At 46.1% G+C, this 20,666-nt stretch overlaps 2 protein-coding genes across 3 annotated transcripts in view; one reads left to right on the top strand and one right to left on the bottom strand.

Moving 5' to 3' along the window:
- Positions 1-15,419, bottom strand: part of Myom2 (myomesin 2) — an 86,883-nt gene extending 71,464 nt beyond the window's left edge. The window contains exon 1 of one of the 2 annotated variants that reach the window (XM_031339192.1): positions 15,374-15,419. The gene's annotated coding sequence lies outside the window, so the exon portion shown is untranslated. Of the gene's footprint in view, positions 1-1,048; positions 1,146-15,373 lie in introns of those variants that run through there. The other variant, XM_031339189.1, reaches the window with a different exon arrangement.
- LOC116068969 lies at positions 14,943-18,918 on the top strand. Its single transcript, XM_031339194.1, has 2 exons — positions 14,943-15,082; positions 17,814-18,918. Exon 2 carries the CDS (start codon positions 18,047-18,049, stop codon positions 18,686-18,688), a length of 642 nt encoding a protein of 213 aa, XP_031195054.1. The 5' UTR covers positions 14,943-15,082; positions 17,814-18,046; the 3' UTR covers positions 18,689-18,918.
- Positions 18,919-20,666: the final 1,748 nt, after the last annotated feature.

The raw sequence follows: 20,666 nt of genomic DNA, 5'->3' as shown, positions 1-20,666 counted from the left end.
TCCTAGGACAGCTTTTTATCTGGGGCCCCCGATTATTCAATATCACCTTTAAGTGTCTTCATTCCCCGTGCTCTTTGCTTCCTGTTTTTGTTGCACTCGGGAAAGAAGGAATGTTGGGCAGGTGACAGAGAAAGCTGGACATTTCCAGCTTGGCCCTCAAAGGCAGCATGAGCCCTTCCCTCCTGGCAGGCAAGCCACTGTACATAGCCTTGCACAAGGAATGGAGCTGGAGACCTGCAGGTTCCAAACCCCAGATGTACAAGGAGAGGAAACCCAACAACCCAAACAAGAGACCTTTCACTGAAAAAGCTTGAGCCTCTCTCCCAGCCCTGCCCAAGCTCTGAGCTAAATGCCTGGTGTGGCTCTACACCATACCCACTTCTAATCAGCCCTCTGCTCTCTCCATCTCTGATCCTTTATAAGAGCCTCAGACATCAAATCAACTAGCTGATTTAGGAAAAGAAAAAATAAATAAAAAATGCAGGAAACCAGCAGATACAACCGACCCTGGAGCTGTGCCAGATTATACAGTAATAAGGCCCAGAACACAGGGAAATAAAGAAAAATCTTGGGGGTCATGCCTCGATCTGCAGCACAGTTAGTGAAGTACTTGCCCAGCATACCTAAGCCTCGGGCTTGATCTCTAGCACAGCATAAAAACCTGGTGACACATGCCCGTGATTCCAGGAGTCCAGCACACAGGAGATGAAGGCAGGAGGATCAGAAGTTCAAGGTCATCCTCGGCTAGATAGCAAGTTCAAGACCAGCCTGATATACATGACCACCCTCCTTTAAAAGTAAAGAGGAGGAGGAAGGGAAGGGAAGGGAAGGGAAGGGATAATATCCTAATTGAGATGAGCATAGAGTCCAGTCAAAGATAGGCACAAAGATAGAAATCATTTGATCTCTCCTAGAGTAAGGACTATATGCAGGTAGCTCTTCACTCTGAACCTGGCCCCCATGGGAAAGCAAGTGCAGCATGCTCTGCCATCTTCCAAAAAAAAAAAAAAAAAAATCACAGCCAGGAGAAGGAGAAGAAAACACTCACCCGAAGGAGAAGAGCCAGCAGAGGAGGAAACTACCGTGGAAGAGTCGCAGACACTGGCCCAGGACAGCAGAGCGGATCTCTCCCTGCAGAGCCCTGTGCTCCCCCATTTATGGCCAGAGGAGGTGCTATATTTAGGCACAGGACTGCCTCTTCCAAACCCATACCTGTATCATAAATCACTGGCCTGCTCTCCAGAGAAGCACCAGATGCAAGGGGGCCAACCAGACGAGGAAGTAGACAGTGTTGGTACCAAGCCCCAGTGTGTCCTGCTCTTCCCTCCCTGACTAATGCATGGGAGCTGAGAGACAGACCCACACTCTCAGGCATGTCTCCTCGTTCTCATGACTTACGCAGTAGGCTTCTCTACATGAGCATCCACGAATATCTGAACCAGCTCTTAGCCAGAGCACCTAGATCCGAGGGTGCTATGGGCTATGGACAGGGAAGATAGCAGCCGTGTGTGTGTGTGTGTGTGTGTGTGTGTGTGTGTGTGTGTGTGTGTGTATATGTATGTGTGTGTATGTGTGTGTATGTGTGTGTGAGTGTGTGTGAATGTGTGTATGAGTGTGTGTGTGTATGTGTGTGTGTGTGTGTGAATGTGTGTGTGAGTGTGTGTGTGTGTGAATGTGTGTGTGTGAATGTGTGTGTGAGTGTGTGTGTGTATGTGTGTGTGAATGTGTGTGTGTATGTATGTGTGTGTGAGTGTGTGTGTGTGTGAATGTGTGTGTGTGAATGTGTGTGTGTGAGTGTGTGTATGTATGTATGTGTGTGAATGTGTGTGTGTATGTATGTGTGTGTGAATGTGTTTGTGTGTAAATGTGTGTGTGAATGTGTGTGTGAATGTGTGTGTGTGAGTGTGTGTGTATGTATGTGTGTGTGAATGTGTGTGTGTGAGTGTGTGTGTGCGTGTGTATGTGTGTGTATGTATGTATGTGTGTATGTGAATGTGTGTGAGTGTGTGTGTGTGTGTGTGTGTGTGTGTGTGTGTGTGTTGATTTAAAAGCTACTCTAATCCGGACGTGACTTTCTCTTGGAAGAATTTATCAGGAGCTGCCTACCTGAGTGGGGACAGCCTGCTGGGCAAGCTCAGACTTATTTATGGTCTTCCCCAAACTGTGCTGCATCTGACCTGTGGGGATAACGGCAGGTGTCCATCTCTTCACACAGCATGTGTCCAAATATAAATAACACGCACCTGGCATGGTCACGCCGCCAAGGGGAGGAGTCTGGAGGGAAGGCTGTGGCTTGAGGACTCTAGCCAGTCGACGTTGCAGAGCTCTGTGCTGGTTAAGTTGTATGGGGTAGCAACCACGTACAAGTTCATGTGAAAATCATACATGCAAAGTCCCCGGAGGCCTTTAAATAAATCCACATTCCCATGTTTGCTTATTCAGACAACTTGAGGAATTCTCAAGGTTCAGGAGGAGCTGAGAGTAAAGGCCATTAGGAGAAGATCACACTGGTCAGACTTAGGCATATATATGAGACCTCAAAGCCCCACCCCCACAGTGACACGCTTCCTCTAACAAGGCTACACCTCCTCCAACAGTGTCACCTCCTAATAGTGCCACTTCCCCTGAGCCAAGCATATACAAACCACCTCCTAGGGTATTGCTGTGACCGAGTTGACTATTTTAGGAAGAGGATTGTGGAAGGACTTTGGAACTTAGGGCTAGAAAAGCTAGTCAGTGCTATGAGCTTCATGAGCTATCTGGGGCAGAGTAGGACAGACAATACAGGCTCAGACTGTGGGACTCTGCCAGGGGCAATTTGTGTGGTGTTTTTTGTTAAGAATTCGTAGTGTCTGAAGAATCCCGCTATAATTAACAACAGACTAGAATCACTGAACTGAAACCTTTGCTTTGCTGGAACAATTAATTACTCCTGACCAGATGGGGCTAAAAAAAAAAAAAAAAACAAAAAACAAAACCCATCTGTTGTTAAGAAGAGACCAGTATCATTGAGGTGACATCTTCTGAGAAGGGTTTCCACGGGGTCAGCCTACAGAAGTTGTGGTCCACAGGGCGTGAGGCTCTTCCTCATGCTGGCAGCTGAACCTGGTAATGTATAAGAGTTCCAAGTTGAAAGTATGAAGGGATCATGGAGAGCAGCTGAGGCTTGGTGCTGCCACAGGTCAGGGTGTCAGTCTCCGAGGCAGGAAAACCTCCAGAATGGAAGGGGTTGTGGAGAGAGTTGAGGCTTAGCATCCCCATCCCGTGTCAGGGTCAGAGTCCCAGGAGAGAGTCCCAGGAGAGTGACTGGTGGAGGATATAGCAGGCACCTCAGCATGTTGCAGATGTCAGTACCATAGGACAACAGCATGATGGCCCTGCAGTGACCTTGAACAATGTATCCACGGAGTCCCAGCAGACAATACCCAGAGGAACCATCAGGGTGGTGTGCAGAGCTTCACTACTGGTCCTAGCATCAAGAAGGCACTTCACCCTTTGGGACCAGCCTCAGATAAACCAGGCTCACCTCAGCTAGAGTGAAGTTACCAAGTCCTAACCAATACACCTTCCTTCTGACAGGATTGCAGGATGTCTACTCGGCCTTAATACCATCGGGGGCAAGGCTTCTCTCAGTGAGTCCTGGAGGTATTGTGCCTCTCTAGTCTCTCCTTGAACCCTTCCTCAATTCAGGGCACTGTGTGCTTGCTCTTACACCGTTCTGGACTGCTTAAGGTCCCACTCATTAAATTTTTGTACATTGACTTCCTAATCCAGTCAGGCTGCCATACTGAAAGACCACAGCCTGGGGGCTTACTAACAGCAGGACCTCATTTCCCACAATCCTAGAGGCTGTACGTCATGTGAGAACAACTTTCTCATTCACGAACAAAGCCTTCTGGCTGTTTCCTCCAAGGTGGACGGGACAGGGAGCTTCACAGGGTGCCTTTTAAAGTTCCTCTAAATCCCTCTACCAGGGATCCACCACGGTAACCTCACCACTTCCCATAATCCCCACATCCTCACCATCCCATTGTGGGTGCAGATTTCCCAAAGTGGTGGGCAACGTGAATGTTCATGCTCTTTCTACATGTGATAGACTAACTCTGCCCTCTCCCTGTGTATTTAGGCATGATTCACTGTGGCTCACATATATATGGCATAGCTACAAAAAGCATACGGGGACATTGCAATGCCTCACTCCTACCCAGGGGAATGCCAGTTACCTGGGTTCCCATTGCCAACTTCCCTGTCATGTCACATGAGGCTAGCCTTGAAGAACCCCAGCTCCAACCCCATTTATTTTGCGTGTGTATCAGTGTGACACAGTATTCTGTGACACAGGAAGCCTGTTTCCTAGAACACTCCATCTAAGGAGTCCTCTACTTTCTGGATGTGTCCAACTGAAGGAAAAACCCTGCACTGGGACAGAAGAGGCTCCTGAGGGAAGCAGTTGTGTCTTTTCCTGGAGATCAATTCCCTTCTGTTCTATGTAGGATGAATTTGTCCAAGCTCAGCCTTTTATTCTCTCTAGGAGACCCTGCTGTTCCCCACACACAGACACACCCATTGTGGAGCCCCACTATAGATTGGACCTGCCACAGAATATAGCTTGAAAAGTCAAATGGTCAGAGACAAGATGTAGAGAGCAGGATATAACCTGGGATGTTGGCTTCTCTGTCAGGTCCCCAAGGGAAAGACCATCACGTTCTTCATTGCCAGAGCTTAGGACTGGGTATCTGTCATGTGCTACCAAAGACTTCCAGTAATGTTATGTTTAAGCTCACAACTTATTAAAAGGTCTATAAGAAGTCCATTACATAAAAAAGAGGATGGAATCACAAATATTTCCATCTTACAAAACTCTAGGCTCTTTAGTTGCTGGACAAAAATAAGTCCTGAGGATTTGGTAAGTTAACATATGGCCTCCCTTCTCTTCTCCCCAAGACCCACTCCTCCTCTGTTTCCCTTCATAAAAGAGCAGGCTTCCCAGGGATATCAACTGAACCAAACATAACCTAACTGAACATAACAAGTTACAATAAGACTAGGCACAAACCATCATATGAAGATCTGGGTGAGGCAACCCAGTGGGAAGGAAAGGGTCTTAAGAGCATGCAAGAGAGTCAGAGACACCCTAGCCCCACTGATAGGAGCCCACAGGAACATCAAACATAACATACAAAAAGACCAAAACTGTGGTCGTGGTCAGGATGTAATATATTAGAGAAGAATAAAAAAGGAAAAATAAAAACTAATGTTCAACTCAGGAACTCAAATCAAGAAGAAGCTGAGAGAAATAAAGTTACTCTGAAGTGATATACTTCATGTACCATGTCTTAGAATATGGAAGGTTGTTGATAGGATCAGAGGTGAGGAGGTCACAACATTTGACCCAACACTGGGAGTAACTGGGACCAGTGAGACCCAGGCACGCAGGAACTCCATAAGACCAGTGGCATGGATTCTTTCCAGTTTGTCTGGGCCAGTACCCTGAGCAGACCTTGAAGGCAAACTCTGCAGCAAGTCCCACAATACCCCAAAGGAAGCTCTACTCCCAAGTGCTCTAACACACTAAGGATCACAGGATCCCAGGATCCTAGGAGCTTGGTCACACCAGGATCTGAGTCCCAGAGGCCGCTTGACTCCTAGAGGCTCTGACACACCCAGGATCTCAGGATCACAGGATCCCAGAATCACAGAATCACAGAGACAGCTTGACTCTGAGGAGTTCTGACACAACCAGGATCACAGAAAGGATGAGCTCCAGTCAGATATAGCCAGGGAAGGTAGCACTAGAAATAATCAGATGGCAGGAGGCAAGCATAAGAACATAAGTAACAGAAACCAAAGTTACTTGGCCTCATCAGAACCCAATTCTCCCACCATAGCAAGTCCTAGATACACCATCACACTGGAAAAGCAAGATTCAGATCTAAAATCACTTCTCATGATGATAGAGGACTTTAAAAAGGGTATAAATAACTCCCTTAAAGAAATACAGAAGAATACAGGTAAACATCTAGAGCCCTTAAAGAAGAAACACAAAAATTCCTTAAAGAATTACAGGAAAACAGAACCAAACAGGTGAAAGAATTGAACAAAACCATCCAGGAACCAAAAAATGGAAATAGAAACAATAAATAAATCAGAAAGTGAGACAACCTCACTAGTGGAGTTAGAAAACATAGGAAAGAGACCAGGAGTCATAGATGCAAGCATCACCAACAGAATACAAGAGATAGAAGAGAGAATCTCAGGGGCAGAAGATGCCATAGAAAACATTGACACAACAGTCAAAGAAAATGCAAAAAGCTCCTAACCCAAAACATCCAGGAAATCCAGGACACAATGAAAAGACCAAACCTGAGGATAATAGGTATAGAAGAGAGTGAAGATTCCCAACTTAAAGGGCCAATAAATATCTTCAACAAAATTATAGAAGAAACTTTCCTAACCTAACGAAAGAGATGCCCATGAACATACAAGAAGCCTACAGAAATCCAAATAGACTGGACCAGAAAAGAAATTCCTTCTGTCACATAATAATCAATACGCCAAATGCACTAAACAAAGAAAAAATATTAAAAGCAGTAAAGGAAAAAAGTCAAGTAACATATAAAGGCAGACCTATTAGAATTACACCAGACTTCTTGCCAGAGACTATGAAAGCTAGAAGATCCTGGGCAGATATCATACAGACCCTACAAGAACACAAATGCCAGCCCAAGCTACTATACCCAGCAAAACTCTCAATTACCATAGATGGAGAAAATAAGATATTCCATGACAAAACCAAATTTACACAATATCTCCCCACAAATCTAGACCTACAAAAGATAATAGATGGAAAACATCAATATAAGGAGTAAAACTACACCCTAGAAAAAGCAAGAAAGTAATCTTTCAACAAACCCACACAAACATAATTCCACCTCTAACACAAAAATAACAGGAAGTAACAATCACTTTTCTTTAATATCTCTTAATATGAAAATTAATATTACCAACATATGTTAATCAATTGAAATTCAAAAATATGAGGAATTAGAAATTTGTTGGCTGTCATCCAGTGGTAATTGGAGAAATAACTCCAATATTGTACAATCCATATACACTTTCTGCTTGATTGTATGTGACAGTGTCTTGCTATGTACCACATAATGGTCTTGAAATCTTGCTTCTCCTATCTCAGCCTCTCTATTAGTAGGATTGTTTATTTGATGTTCTTACACTATACTATGGTTTTTAGAACAGCTTACATATTTTAAAAGTATTTATACAACCAAAAGAAACATTAATTTGGGAGATGGCTTGTAAGAGAACAAGATAGAGTGAGACTGAATGCTTTGCTTGATGTTTGTTAACTATTGTTCTAATTTTGAAGAAGAGGAACTTATAAGTTAATCTTTCTCTGAGATGAATGCTTTTCAAAATCATCACAGCCAGTGAACCAGATTCTTATCCTCACTTAATGTCTGTGCCACTCTCCAAGCAGAACCATTGTTCATTGAAACAGTTAATGAATGACTTCATGGATAAACCATCTTAATACACACACCATTTCTTAAATGAATGTGACCTGTTCTCTGTGGGCTGAAAATGAAGACAATCTTTCAAGTCAAATAGCTTTGACCATAGCAGGAAATCTGTATCCAAATAATCGTGCCTACAATTCATTCCTCTGCACAGCAGAACTGTCAACTCTCAGCTTAGCTAAGATGGAGGTAAAATCCTTTGGTGATGTGAGGGACATTGAAGTACAGCCTTATTACAATGAACTCCAATGTCTAAAAATTGTTCTTAGTTCTTATTTTCAGTTTGTACAACAGTAGGAGCCAAGATTTGATTTTAAAGCTCTTCTAAAAACAAAACAAACAAAGAAACAAAAAGACTTTATCTATTTATGTTCATCTAATACCATGTCCACCATTTCTATGATTGGTATAAAAATATATATTGTGTTGAATATAATAAAAATAGACATCAATATTTAAAAAAAAAAAGAAAATAGAAGGTTGTCTAATGTGCTATAGAAAACACCCATCCAACAACTTCACAGCTGTTCATAACCAGAAAAGCCTGTGGTGGTCAAGACAGCTCAAGAGGGAGGCAGCTTAGGATAGTGGGAAAGTAGTCTGGAGAGCTGAGCAAGGGTTCTGCCATCTTCACCATGTGAGTGTGGGAATGTCCGCAGGCCTCTCTTCTTCTCTCTGTAAAGATGCTACGGTCTGGTAAACTTTCTCCAAGGCTGTGAGCAGAAGCTGGTGTGACCAGAGTTCCCTAATGCACCCAGGGTTTTCTCAGAAAGGGTATGGTACCCGCGGATTCATCTCTACCCATGCCCACTGGAGTAGCTAAGAGCTATGGTAACAGCATACATGTGGATGCTATTCTCATTCACCATCAACACAGAATCCATCTGTGGTGGTCTGAATAGGAATGGCCCTCCACAGACTCATGTGTTTGAATGTTTAGCCTACAGGGAGTGGCACTATTAGGAGGTGTGGCCTTGTTGCAGTAGTTGTGGCCTTGTTGGAGGAAGCGTGTCACTGCACAGGCAGGGTTTTGAAGTCTTATGTGATCAAGCTACACCAAGTGTGATACACAGTCTCCTTCTGCTGCCTGTGGATCAAGATGTAGAACTCTCAGCTCCTTTTCCAGCACTAGTCTTCCTGAATGTTGCCATATTTACCACCATGATGATAATGGACTAAACTTCTGAAACTGTAAGCCAGCTCCAATTAAATATTTTCCTTTATAAGAGTTGCCTTGGCATGGTGTCTCTTCACAGCAATAACATCCAAACTAAGACAGCATTCATAGAGAAATCAACCCCCTTAGATGTGGTGTTAAGACTGAGAGCAGCAATGAGCACATTCTGATTACACAGCACAAGCTGCCTCAACTTTCAGAATCCAAATCCATACACTCTTTATGTCTTGTGCTTTCTGCCTCTGTACTATCCATGTGGACTTGGTGAGAGAAAGGAAATCGGTGCCTTTAATCCCCATGGGATGTCATGTGTTTCCTTATGGCCATTGGTGAGATGTGACCCCGTTATGGGAAACTCTATTTTTCCTAGTTCCTAGTCAGTCAAGTGCAGTCCACAGAAAATGTTTAATAATGAAGGTCTAGACACACTTGCTTTGGTCCACACACACAGCATTTCTCTTATTCTAATCTCCACTATTATCAGGAACTAGTAAGGCAAATGCTTCAGTGTGACATGCTGTGCCTCAGATCATGGGTGAGATCTTTCCTAACTCTACAGGCTACCTTCAACACAACCAGAAATGCGTTTCACCCCCACTGGAAGTGGGATGAGAAGGCCCAGGTTCTCGCACACTGAGGATGAGCGGCTCAGACCATACCAAACTTTTCCTGGTAGCTCTGTCTTCATTTTAAGATAAGCTTGCTTGGTTTCTACGGACTGAGGTCACTCACTCTGCCTGAACACTTGGTGTTCGGCATTACTCAGTGTCTCTGTAATGGAGCCCAAAGTTTTTCCATATTTTGCAGATCAAAACATATCCTAGGAAACCCATCAACAGATCTCAGCAGCATACCTTGTATCATGTGTACAATCCTCTGGCATCAGCTCCAGGTATTTAACCCAAGCTACGTGTCCGGGCCACGGCAGCAGGAGGCCCAGAGCTCAGAGTAGCAGCAAGAGGCTTTCCCTCAGATTCCGAAGGCCTGTCTTCAGCAGACCAAGGCTGAGAGCGTTCTTAACAGACAGGAAGCCACAGTAGACATGAGGCCTAGTGCGTGATCAAGAGGAACACAGACGGCTTAGCGGGTGTGTAGTTGTCTAGACACCTTTACACTCATGCATCAAGCTAGCTCTCAGGGCTGCCGCAAAACACTCCTGCGGCGTCCTAACATGCGAGGGAGGCTGGAATTTAGCAATAGGATGGCACACTCTCTGACAACCTGTCTACACCAGGTGGCCGGGATTGCCTGTAGATCAGCCTGGCATGCACCAGCATCTTTGCCCTGAAAGATCCATCAATGCCAGGCACACTGTAGAAAGTCAATAAGTATATCTTCTATTAAATGTAAAGGTTTGGCTTTTACTGCGTGGATTCTATAGGCAGGCATCAGCCTTTAGAAACATCTGGATCTGGCGTCCGCATTTATTTCTTGCAGACGAGGGCATATGTATATGTTCATGCTGGTGTATGCATGTTTGTGTGCACTTGGAAAACAGGGGGGGGGGTCTCAGTACCTTCTTCAGTCATTCTTTATCTTATGGGGCTGTGTGTGTGTGTGTGTGTGTGTGTGTGTGTGTGTGTGTGTGTGTTTTGAGTCAGGGTCTCTTACTGAACCTGGAGTCCATTGATTTAGCTACACTGGCTAACCAATGAGCTCCAGGGATCTGCCTGTCTCCATGCCCCAGCGCTCGGCTTACAGAGTGTACCACAGCATCTCACTTGTATGTAGGTGGTAGAGTTCACACCAGAAGCCTCATGCATCCAACTTGTATGTAGGTGGAAGGGTTCACACCAGGAGCCTCATGCTTGTGCGGTAAATACATTACTGACTAAGCCATATCTAGAGCCACAGGAGGTTTATTCCTAAAGTGGATTCGGTGAGTCACGCTAAGGCAGGAGGCGGCTAGGTTTCAATTGAGAGCCCTAAGCCGGAATCAAGGGCACGGGCTCTGGCTGGTTCTGTTTGCTAATCTATTCTCAGAGCTGTATGCCTATTGAGAATCCTTTCAGCTGCTCTGGGCCTTGATTTCCTCATTGGCACAGTGGGAATCAGATTAGACACTCCTAGTTTAAGCCCCAAGAGGCTCGAGGCTCAGTCCTGAATGGTCATGGTCTAAGCCTAAGCTTGCTGCACAGGACTGTGTGGCCAGCTGCCGAGCCCATGACAGGCTCCAGGAAACAGTAATGAAGGCTCGGACAAGCCGTGCCAACAAGGATTCCATTCTGAAAATGCTCAGAGGCTCAAAGATTAGCAGCAATGTGCCGTGCCACGTGTTTACAAGAACAGTGGCTGTAATAAAGTAAAAGTGGCATTAGGTGCAAGAGTCCATTCTGCTGGCCCTGCCTATCCTGGCCAGGCTGAAAGTAAACAGTGTGCCCACTGGACTGAAAGAGCCGATAGGCTGAGGACCAACACAGGCTGAACCACAGCAGTTAGAATTGACACTACAGAGATCCATGAGGATAGTCCCTTACCTCCACCTCACCTGCAAGAGTAGAAACCATCCATGGTCCAGAGAGGTTTGTAAAAAAAAGCCAGGGGATGCTGTTAGGCAGAGCAAGGATCTAAATGCTAATCAACTACTTCTGATTTCTAAACCTTTGTGATGGAGCCTTCCGATAGAGGGCCATAGTCAGGGTCTGGGCTACCACCTACTATGGAACCAGGACAGAACTCCAGCTCAGGAGGCTAAGGTGAATGAGTGAGTATGAGCAAGTGTGATCAGTACATGCATGTGAGCCCAGTAGACCGAGTACCTTCAACAAGATCCAGTTAACAACAGCAATAGGAAGTCGACAGTCTTTTAAACATCGTACGTAACAAAAAGCCACATAAAGAACAACTGGAGCCTGGGGCGGCGGGGCCTGACTGTCCTCCCAGCCCCTGTAAGATGGAGGCAGGAAGATCAAGAGTTCAAGGCCATCCTCAGGTTCACATTGAGTTCAAGACCAGCCCTAGCCCCATGGACCACATCTCTAAAGAACAACTAAGTAAATGACTATATTCATTTCAGCTTCAGAAATCCCCACCTGATGCTAAACTCCGTGCTCACAAAGCCAGAATGCCCTTGCCTGCTTCCCTTGGCTTCTGTGATAGTTTGTATATGCTCTGCCCAGGGAGTGGCAGGATTAAAAGGTGTGGCCTTGTTGGAGTGGGTGTGTCACTGTGGGGGTGGGTTTTCAGACCCTCATCCCAGCTGCCTGGAAGCCAGTCTTCCACTAGCCACCTTCAGATGAAGATGGAGAACTCTCAGCTCCTCCTGCACCATGCCTGCCTGGATGCTGCCCTCCCCCCTCCTCCCCTCCCCCTTGATGATAATGGACTGAACCTCTGAATCTGTAAGCCGCCCTAATTAAATGACGTCTTTTATAAGACTTGTCTTGGCCATGGTGTCTGTTCACAGCGGTAAACCCTAAGACAGCTTCCTGGGAGGGTGCTGCTGATCCACAGGAGCCTTGAAATCAGGTCCTTAGCGGCCTCAACTGCCCCACATTCTCTGGGCACAAACTAAGAACCATGGCCACCCAGTCAATAGGAAAGGCAGCATGAAGGGAGACCCCTTCTTAGGGTTAAGCCACTCTGAAGATTAATATACATATACCATCTCCCTTAACTCAGCAGCCAACATCTGTGGGGTCCTTCCTCCGGGACAGGCCCCGTCTTCAGGTGTTACTGCTGTGAACAGACACCATGACCAAAGCAACTCTTAGAACAACATTCTGGCTGGCTTACAGATTCGGAGGTTCAGTCCAGTATCATCAAGGGGGAGTGGAGGAGGACAGTGTCCGGGCAGGCATGATGCCTGGCAGCATCCAGGCAAGAATAATGTAGGCAGAGCGAAGAGTTCTACATCTTCATCTGAAGGCTGCTAATGCAAGACTCACTTCCAGGTAGTTACGTCTGGGTATTAATCCCCACACCCATAGTGACACACTTCCTCCCACAAGGCCACACCTCCAAATAGTACCCCTCCCCGGGCCAAGCATATTCAAACCCTGACAGGTCCATTCTCAGAAAAGGGCCCAGAGAGTCCTGTTTCCTGTCTTAGTGTAAAGCAACAGTGTCCATTTTTCTCCCAGGGACCCTGCAGCTGCCTGTATGAATGCCTGCAAATTTACTTGTGGCTGCTGTGGGCACCTGGAGCCCACAGGCTACAGGCCAGTGGAAGAGGCAGACTGCAGTACTGCCAAGAAAACGAATGTGTGTTAGGCTTGGGGTTGCCGTCCATGCTGCATTGCGGCACGGACCCTCTCCTGCCAGATCACCGACCCTGTGTGACATGCAGGTGCAACTTTCTAACAAAGAACAATGGGTGAGCATGAAGTGGAGAGATGAGAGATTTCTCAGGTCTTCCTCTCTCACATACCCCCGAATCTGTCATAATTAGGGGACTAAACAGTTGGTCATCCATAACAGAGCCACTCTGGGCCTGGAAAGATTGACTGTTAACAACCAATGCATGCCCAGAGATCAATACATCTGCCGCCCTGAGCACAACCAGCAGATCTACACAGCAGAAATACCTAAGAATGTATGTTTAACCTCACACCGGGTGGCTCACCGTAGTTGTCAGATTGACTGGTAGAGAAGCCAAGTAAGTGGCATGCCTCTGGGTAGGTCTGTGTGTGTGTTTTCAGGAAGGCTTAATTGAGGTGGGGTATCCCACAACAAATATGGGGGTGCTATTCCACAGACTGGGGTTCCAGACTGCATAAAAAGGACAAAGCAGGCTGGCCCCCAGCACTCATTTCCCTCTGTTTTCTTACTGCAGGTGCAAGCCTCCACTCCACAAAGGACTATGAATCCTCTCAAATTTAACTATGTATCCTTCCAAGCAAGGCCTCACTCCCTCAGAGCTTTGTCAAGCATTTTAACTCACCAACAAGAAACTAACATACTCACTAACTTTGAGCAACTGAGCAAATTATTTTCAAAAATCATAAATAATCCTAGCACACCCCAAAGAGCCCTTTTCTCCCTCTTCACCTTTAATGACCACTGCTGCAATATCACCTCTGTCCACAAGAGGGAGAACCAGGCCACCAGAAATCTTTTCTTCCCTTAGCACTTCCCTAGCTGTGAGCTCTTTCTAAGAAGAGTTCAGCAATAATGTGCAAAAGAAAGAAAGAAAAACTCTGGAATTTTAATGTTATTACCCTTAATCCTTTTTAACGTGGAATAAAGTTCCATTACTCCTAACCCTGGGGCATGCTAGGCAGCATTATTTCTTTGATTTTTAGAGGGCTATACAAAGAAAACCACAAAAAACCTTAGGAACCTTTTTATTTCCTGTCCAGTGGTCCATATGAGCTGCCTAGTTTGTTTATTATCCCAGCTGCAGAGGAGTTTTTCATTACATGAGTCGCTTGTTTTCTTCTGGCATAAAGAATGTAGGATGGTGTAGGGGGAGTGTAGGCTCAGTGTTGGGAGGCAACTCGGCGAGAGAACACAGGGCTCTTAAAGCCAGTAGAAAGTCTTCATTTGCCAGCAGACCCAAATCGTGTAGCCCTAAGCCTCAAGTTCTTTGTCAGTGTGCACAAAAATCACATCCTGGTTGACAAGCTTTGGCTAGCAAGAAGAAAACAACAGATGACAAAAAGCAAGGTTGGTGTATTTAGGGACTTTCCCAGGTCCTGAACTATGGACTGGAGTTGGCTTTTGATGGATTAGTTCCCATTCTGGTAGATGCTGGGGCCTAGGTGTTTAGTTTTAAGGTCACAATAATGTCTCTGACATGGCATCAGATGTGCTAAGGTCTTAGGGTCTACTAAGGTCTGGGGGCCTGTTATAGTAAAAGATGATCTACAAATAGCCAGGCCTGGATTGTCATTCCCAAATGGGCCCCAAAGTCACTTCAATCTGAGATGTTCCCAGCCCAGTCATACAAAGTATCCCTTACTATGACAGTAACCCAGGCTATACTGTGACTGCTCTGATATCTGTGGGGGAGGGAAGGCTTCATACACACTTAAAAACCCGTTCAGCACCCTGCATCGGAAGTGAGTTTGTCCCGTGACAGGACTGCAGAGTTAAGAAGCTGTGGAATGTGGAGCCATATGAGCTGTAGAGGTCCACCTAAGGACCCTTGAGAGGCGGCTACAGAGAAAGTGAGAAGCTAATGGGGCTTTCAAGGTGGAACAGCCTTGCTTGATGTGAACTTACAGCTTGGAACAAAGGCCTCCAAGCCATTGGAAACCATGGTGAAAGAATGCAGTGCTGACCCTGGGAACAAACATGAATTCCAGGTTCTAATAGAAGGAAGGTATCTGGGAGATGGCGTCTCCTTGTTGAACCCAGCATTCCCGTCCTCTGCTGACACACCCCTCTGCGGAGCCATGTTAGGAACACCATGAACTACAAACTCAGGGTGAGCTCAAGCCTGCTGTTAAGAAACAAGCGAAGCAACCCACTGTCACTAGACTTCCCCAGAAGCAGAAGTCTGTGCTGAAATAGCTGACCCATACCTGTTAGCCATACTTAAATACTAATACATTTTTATCTTGTCGTCACTCATGTGATATGCTCGTAAAATCTACTCATCTCCTTGCCGGGGATCTCATATAAACCCAGAAAGACAAAGTGATTCTTAAGATGGTAAAGTACTGCCCATTACTGCAGACATGGAAACTAACCCACACAGAGCCAGCAGCACCCTCACCTGCAGCTCCTGGAAACCCCAATCTACCAGGGTACCCACAGGGACGTGTCTTGACTTCACTGGACCACGGTGTGAACAAATCCTTAGCTTTTCCCATCGTCTGCTGCACCTGTGCTCTGTACTGTGTCATAAAGGGTGGTTGCCATTTGCAAACAGGGTCCTCATAAGGAAAGGATGCACAGATATACCAGTGGCAAGGATAACGTATTTGATGTTCTTGACCTAAATAATAATCAGAGACAGATGACAGACAGACATACTGTCTTCAGGACATTGATATTAGGAGCTGAATAGCCTGTATCCCAGAAAGTCGTGATTGTGGGCAAGGGAGAATTTCTATAAACAAAATGAATTTTGTGTAGTATCTTGAAACCATCCTCCTTGGCCACAGACTAACAAGGGAAATGACACCTAGGGCTGAGTGGGCAGTTTGGGGGTAAATATCCTGAAAGGGGTTTCTGGACAAAATTTTGGTTCTGTAACCAATGCAATGAGTTTCCATCTTGGTGAATACAAAGTCGAAGTAAACACCAGCATGAAAGGAAGTGGAAAGATGCGTTACTTGCAGTGGGAAGGGAGGGAAGGGCAGGCAGCAATTGCCAAAGCCTTCAATGCCTTCTTCAGAGAAAGTGCCTGGAGCTATTCAGGAAGCCAACACATATGCCCTGTAGAGGTGGGCACATCCTGAACGTGCTCACTTAATGTTGAGTTTAACTCCTGAGCATGCTCAATTTAAGTTGTCTTTGAGAAAGAAAGATGGTAGATATATTTCTGGGCGTGCTCTGATTTATAGATATGACAGATGGGAGCCATTTAGCATGCTGGGCAGGTAACGTAAAACTTTTAAAGGCTGAGTTAATGTAGGAGTTTGCCTGTGATGGTGCCTGCTCCACATTTTGCCTCTGCCAGTTGAGGTTTGATTTGTCCTGTGATCTGAGTGCCAGTCGAGTGTCAGATATATAGACAAGTAAATATAATATATGTTATATTATATCTATATATCTACAATATGTTATAGTATATTATAAATGGATTGATATACTATATAATTATATAATATATAATATACATTAAATACTGTATGTTATAAATATATAGTGATATATAATATAACAACCTAATTATATTATATATGCAACCTCCTAGTTGTATCTATTAATAAACAGTTATTAAATGGATGACTGACTCCATTTGATTATGATAACTTACAGTTTTATGCATGAATTTAAATTTTAAATAAGTATTAGCTTAGTAGTAATGACTGATGTCAAATGATCCCTTTGCATAAGATATTCTTCTTATATTTGAAAGCTCATCTATAAGCACATAGGAGGAACTGGGAAAGAAAGGAGCTGTGAATAGAAACCATCACAAGGTCCCACATTGGGTATGGCCTCCAGCAACTCATACTCAACAGATTTCCTGGAGTGCTGAGGCACAAGAGTGTTCACAGCACAGAAGTCCCACTATGTGCCCAATGCCCAAGCCCACCCTGAGTACATCATACCATGAAGGACAAAGTCATTAGGAGCTGGAGGTCCATGGTGGGGGACAGGTCCTGGCCCAGGAGAGTGGTCCTGAGTCAGAGGCTCACACGGAGCTGACTAGCTGAAGGAAGCTGTAAGACCTAAGTGCCAACTTTTCCAGGTTTCCAACTTTTACAAGCTGCGTGCTAGGCACAAGTCCGTGAGTTAATTGTTCATGAATAACCTGACATGATATTGAGATTTCCCTAAGAGTGTAAAGCGCTATTGATTACAGAACTAGTAGGGCCCTTACTACATTGACTTTCAGCCCATCCACACAGAACCTGGAGCTTACACAGAAGCAGCCACACACTGGGGACATCATATGATTATCATGGATAGAAACACGTGTCATCAAGTGATGTCATTGTCATGGCCTGCATTGTGTTGAAAAAAAAATACATTTCATGTTTTAATTTTCAAGCATTTACTGCACATGCATACTTACATAATATTAAATGTACCTAAAATATTCTGAAAGGCTGCAGAGAGGGCTCATTGGATAAATCTCTTGCCACATAAGTTTGAGGGTCTGAAACCAAATCCCCTCAACTTACCTAAGCTGGGCATGGCAGCAATGGTTTGCAAATCCAGGTGTTCCTACGGGTGGGAGCAGAAACAGGAGAGTCCGTGGAAGCTTTCAGCCATGTACAGAGTGATAAACAATAGCCAAAAAGAGGCCCTGTCTCAAACAAGGAGGAAAGCAAGAAGCAAAACCCGAGGGTACCCCCATCAAACTCACATGCACATCGTGGCACGACTCCCAGAAACACTCGCGTATACGTAGTCAAAAGTATTGTAAATATGGCATGATTTTCATTTATTATTAGTAACTTTGTTGTTGTTTAATATACTTTATACTTTCACTTGTCTCTATTTCAATATACTGAAGTCTCTTCATGTTTGCCCTAAAGGATGCAGTGCGCTGTAATCACCAGCAGGTGGCGGTGTTGGACTTAAAGAAGCACCACGTAGGCTTAGGACTGAGATCTCTTACAGCTGTGCGAAATCCATCGCTGCAGACCCAGCAAAGCCACTTGTGAGCATTTGGTGCCACCTGCCTGCTTTACAATAAGAATCCACAGAACTTGCAGACCCGTTCTAACTAGGACCCAAGCCGGAGAAAACAAAACGCCTCACTTACACCATGGGAAACTTCAAAAGCATTCCGACTAATCAAAGCCCTAAAGCCGAGGCCCTAGCCCAGGTGTCTGTGCCTCACTGCAGATGCCCTGTCCCAGTTGTCTGCATCCCCAAAATCCGGGGCAGAGGCCCTATCCCAGGTGTCTGTGCCCCCAAACTCCAAGACAGATACCCTGTGCCCAGTGTGTGTGCCCCAAGTGCCCCAAGAGCCAGGTGCAGAGTCCCTATCCCAGGGGTCTGCACCCCCAAAGTCCAGTGCAGAGGCTCTAACTCAGGGATCTGCAACCCGAAAGCCCAGCGCATAGTCTTTAACTCATGTGTCTGTGCTCCAGTCTGCGCCCCAAACTTGAGTGCAGGGGCCCTATTCCAGCTGTCTGCACCCCCAAAGCCCATACCAGAGGCCCAAACCAAGGTGTGTGAGCCCCCAGAGCCGAATAAAGAGGCCCAAACCCAGGTGTGTGAGACCCCAAAGTCCAGGGAAGAGTCCCGAAGCAAGGTGTGTGCACCCCCAAAGTCAGATACAAATGCGCCAACCCAGCAGTCTGCGCCAACCCAGCAGTCTGCGCCAACCCAGCAGTCTGCGCCCCCAAAGCCAGATAGAGAGGCCCTAACTGAGGAGTCTGCACCCCCAGGGCAGAAGCAATAATCTAGGTGCCTGGAGAGGGTCTTAGACTGCCGAGGGTGGATGTTCAAGGTAGAGCTGAATGCGGCTGTATCACCCATTAATTGGCACTACAACAACCTGTGCGTGATGTTCCGTTGTGGCAACCTGGGGAGGTGACTGGCACAAGTTACCAGCAATGGGCACAGGCCATGGAGACACTGTGTGGCAAAACGCACTTTAGTAGCTGAAATAAATTGCATTTTAAATAGCCTGCCAGCGGGTCCGGGTACACTTTGCTCTCCTGGGGAGGAGTCCTTACTCTCTAGATGCCAACCCACATTTTCACCCAACACTCTCCAACCCATGGAATAGAGCAGACCCTGGGGGAAAGGGTGTACCCATGGCTTTGTGGCCATGCGGGGTGGTATCAGCACTCCCTATTCTAATATTTAAGCAACAAGACAACTCTGCGTGATGTTCGGGGCCTGTGGTGACTTTATTTTTTGTTAGGCTCATTAGCCTCCCCTACCCAAGAATATGCGACCAAAGTAAGTGTCAGTAGACCCCGACAGCGAGACCCTGCAGAGCCAGGGTAGCACTGCCCATGGCTACTCTCGTCCCTCTGAGCAGCATCATGTAGAATGAACCTCAAAGTGCTTCCTTCTCTGCCACAGCTATGGACTTTAACTCTCAGAGTTCCCTGTAGGACCTTCTCCATCCATCTACAATAGAACTCACAGGTGCTGTGGCACCCACCCCATGCTCAGGTGAGGCTGTAAGATTCCCCAAGGGCTGCCGCCTGCTACTGAGGTGCTATGGCGTGGATGTGGACGGTTGGAGGTTTTGTTGCTGGTGAGTGGGTCGAGTCGTGAGAGGCAGCTCCCGGCTGCAGCCTTGGATTCCTAAAGCAAAGTGAGTCTGTGGTAAAGTATTAGTGGCTGGCTCAGTGTCGATCTATTTTCTAACAAATGCTTCAAACATCGAGTTCTGTTGAGCTCGAGACCATATGAACTACCTGATGCCTATAGAATGGTCAGGAGCTATGATTGGGTCATGAAGGTGAAATTGAAGGAGATGCTTAGATACATGTGTGTGTGTGTGTGTGTGTGTGTGTGTGTGTGTGTGTGTGTGTGTGTGTGTGTGGTGGGGGGACAGGATGTCCTCATTCGTAGGAGTGTGGCAATATACTAAGGAAGAAGATGTTCCTGTCCAGTGGCTCAAATGGAACATACCAAGAAAGAATCTGAGTGGGAGGGTTCAATACCTAAAGAGAGCAGAGATTAAATCTAAAATGAAAAGCACAGGGAAAATCTTGGTACCCAAGGGTGAACCTACCTGGTCCTCTTGGCCTGGTTCCCTCCCATGTCAGCTCTTGGTACCCAAGGGTGAACCTACCTGGTCCTCTTGGCCTGGTTCCCTCCCATGTCAGCTTTCTGGCAGTGGAAGACAGGACACTGTGGGGTGGGATATGCGCAATGAGGAAGATGAGGACCAGAGGAGCAGTTAGAGACTCTGAGAAAAGGGTCCAGCAGTTGAACACAGTGGGCCAGGCACAGCATCAGCACAGCTGGGTACCACTGGGTCTGATGAGCAGCAACACAGCGATGTTGTATTGTTCTGTACTACCAGAAGGCCAGGGAGGACCTGGAATCAGCCAGGCCTTGAGAGGAGGTAGGGAGGTGCCATATCTGAAACCATGGCTCTGACCTTCAAAGGGATGGTAGATTTCAGAAGTGGAGGTTACAACAGGTTGGGGGCTTGTGGGGCCCATGACCCAGGGTTCCCAAAAGCCACAGCAGTATAGAGTGAAGCTCCCTGACCCCTTCTCTGTGGCTGTTTGAGATAAACAACCAATTCCTCCACACCTCTAGGTCCTTAGGGGAGCCTTCCATCCTTGACTTGGTGTGGTTATAGCAGCTTCTCAAGACAAGACTCTTACCTCAGCCACCACACCCCAGGCACCTTGGGAAACTCTGGTCCGGGCCAGGTAAATCTCAGTGAACCTCAGATGAGCCCACTC

Source organism: Mastomys coucha, unplaced genomic scaffold (genome assembly GCF_008632895.1).
Source record: "Mastomys coucha isolate ucsf_1 unplaced genomic scaffold, UCSF_Mcou_1 pScaffold22, whole genome shotgun sequence".
Lineage (NCBI taxonomy): Eukaryota > Metazoa > Chordata > Mammalia > Rodentia > Muridae > Mastomys > Mastomys coucha.
Note: the sequence above shows the minus strand (reverse complement) of the source record. Positions and strands in the feature narration are given on the sequence as shown.

What these genes read in the sequence shown, in the direction of transcription:
- LOC116068969 (XM_031339194.1), top strand. Translation starts at nt 18,047, where the DNA reads ATGGGAAACTTCAAAAGCATTCCGACTAATCAAAGCCCTAAAGCCGAG.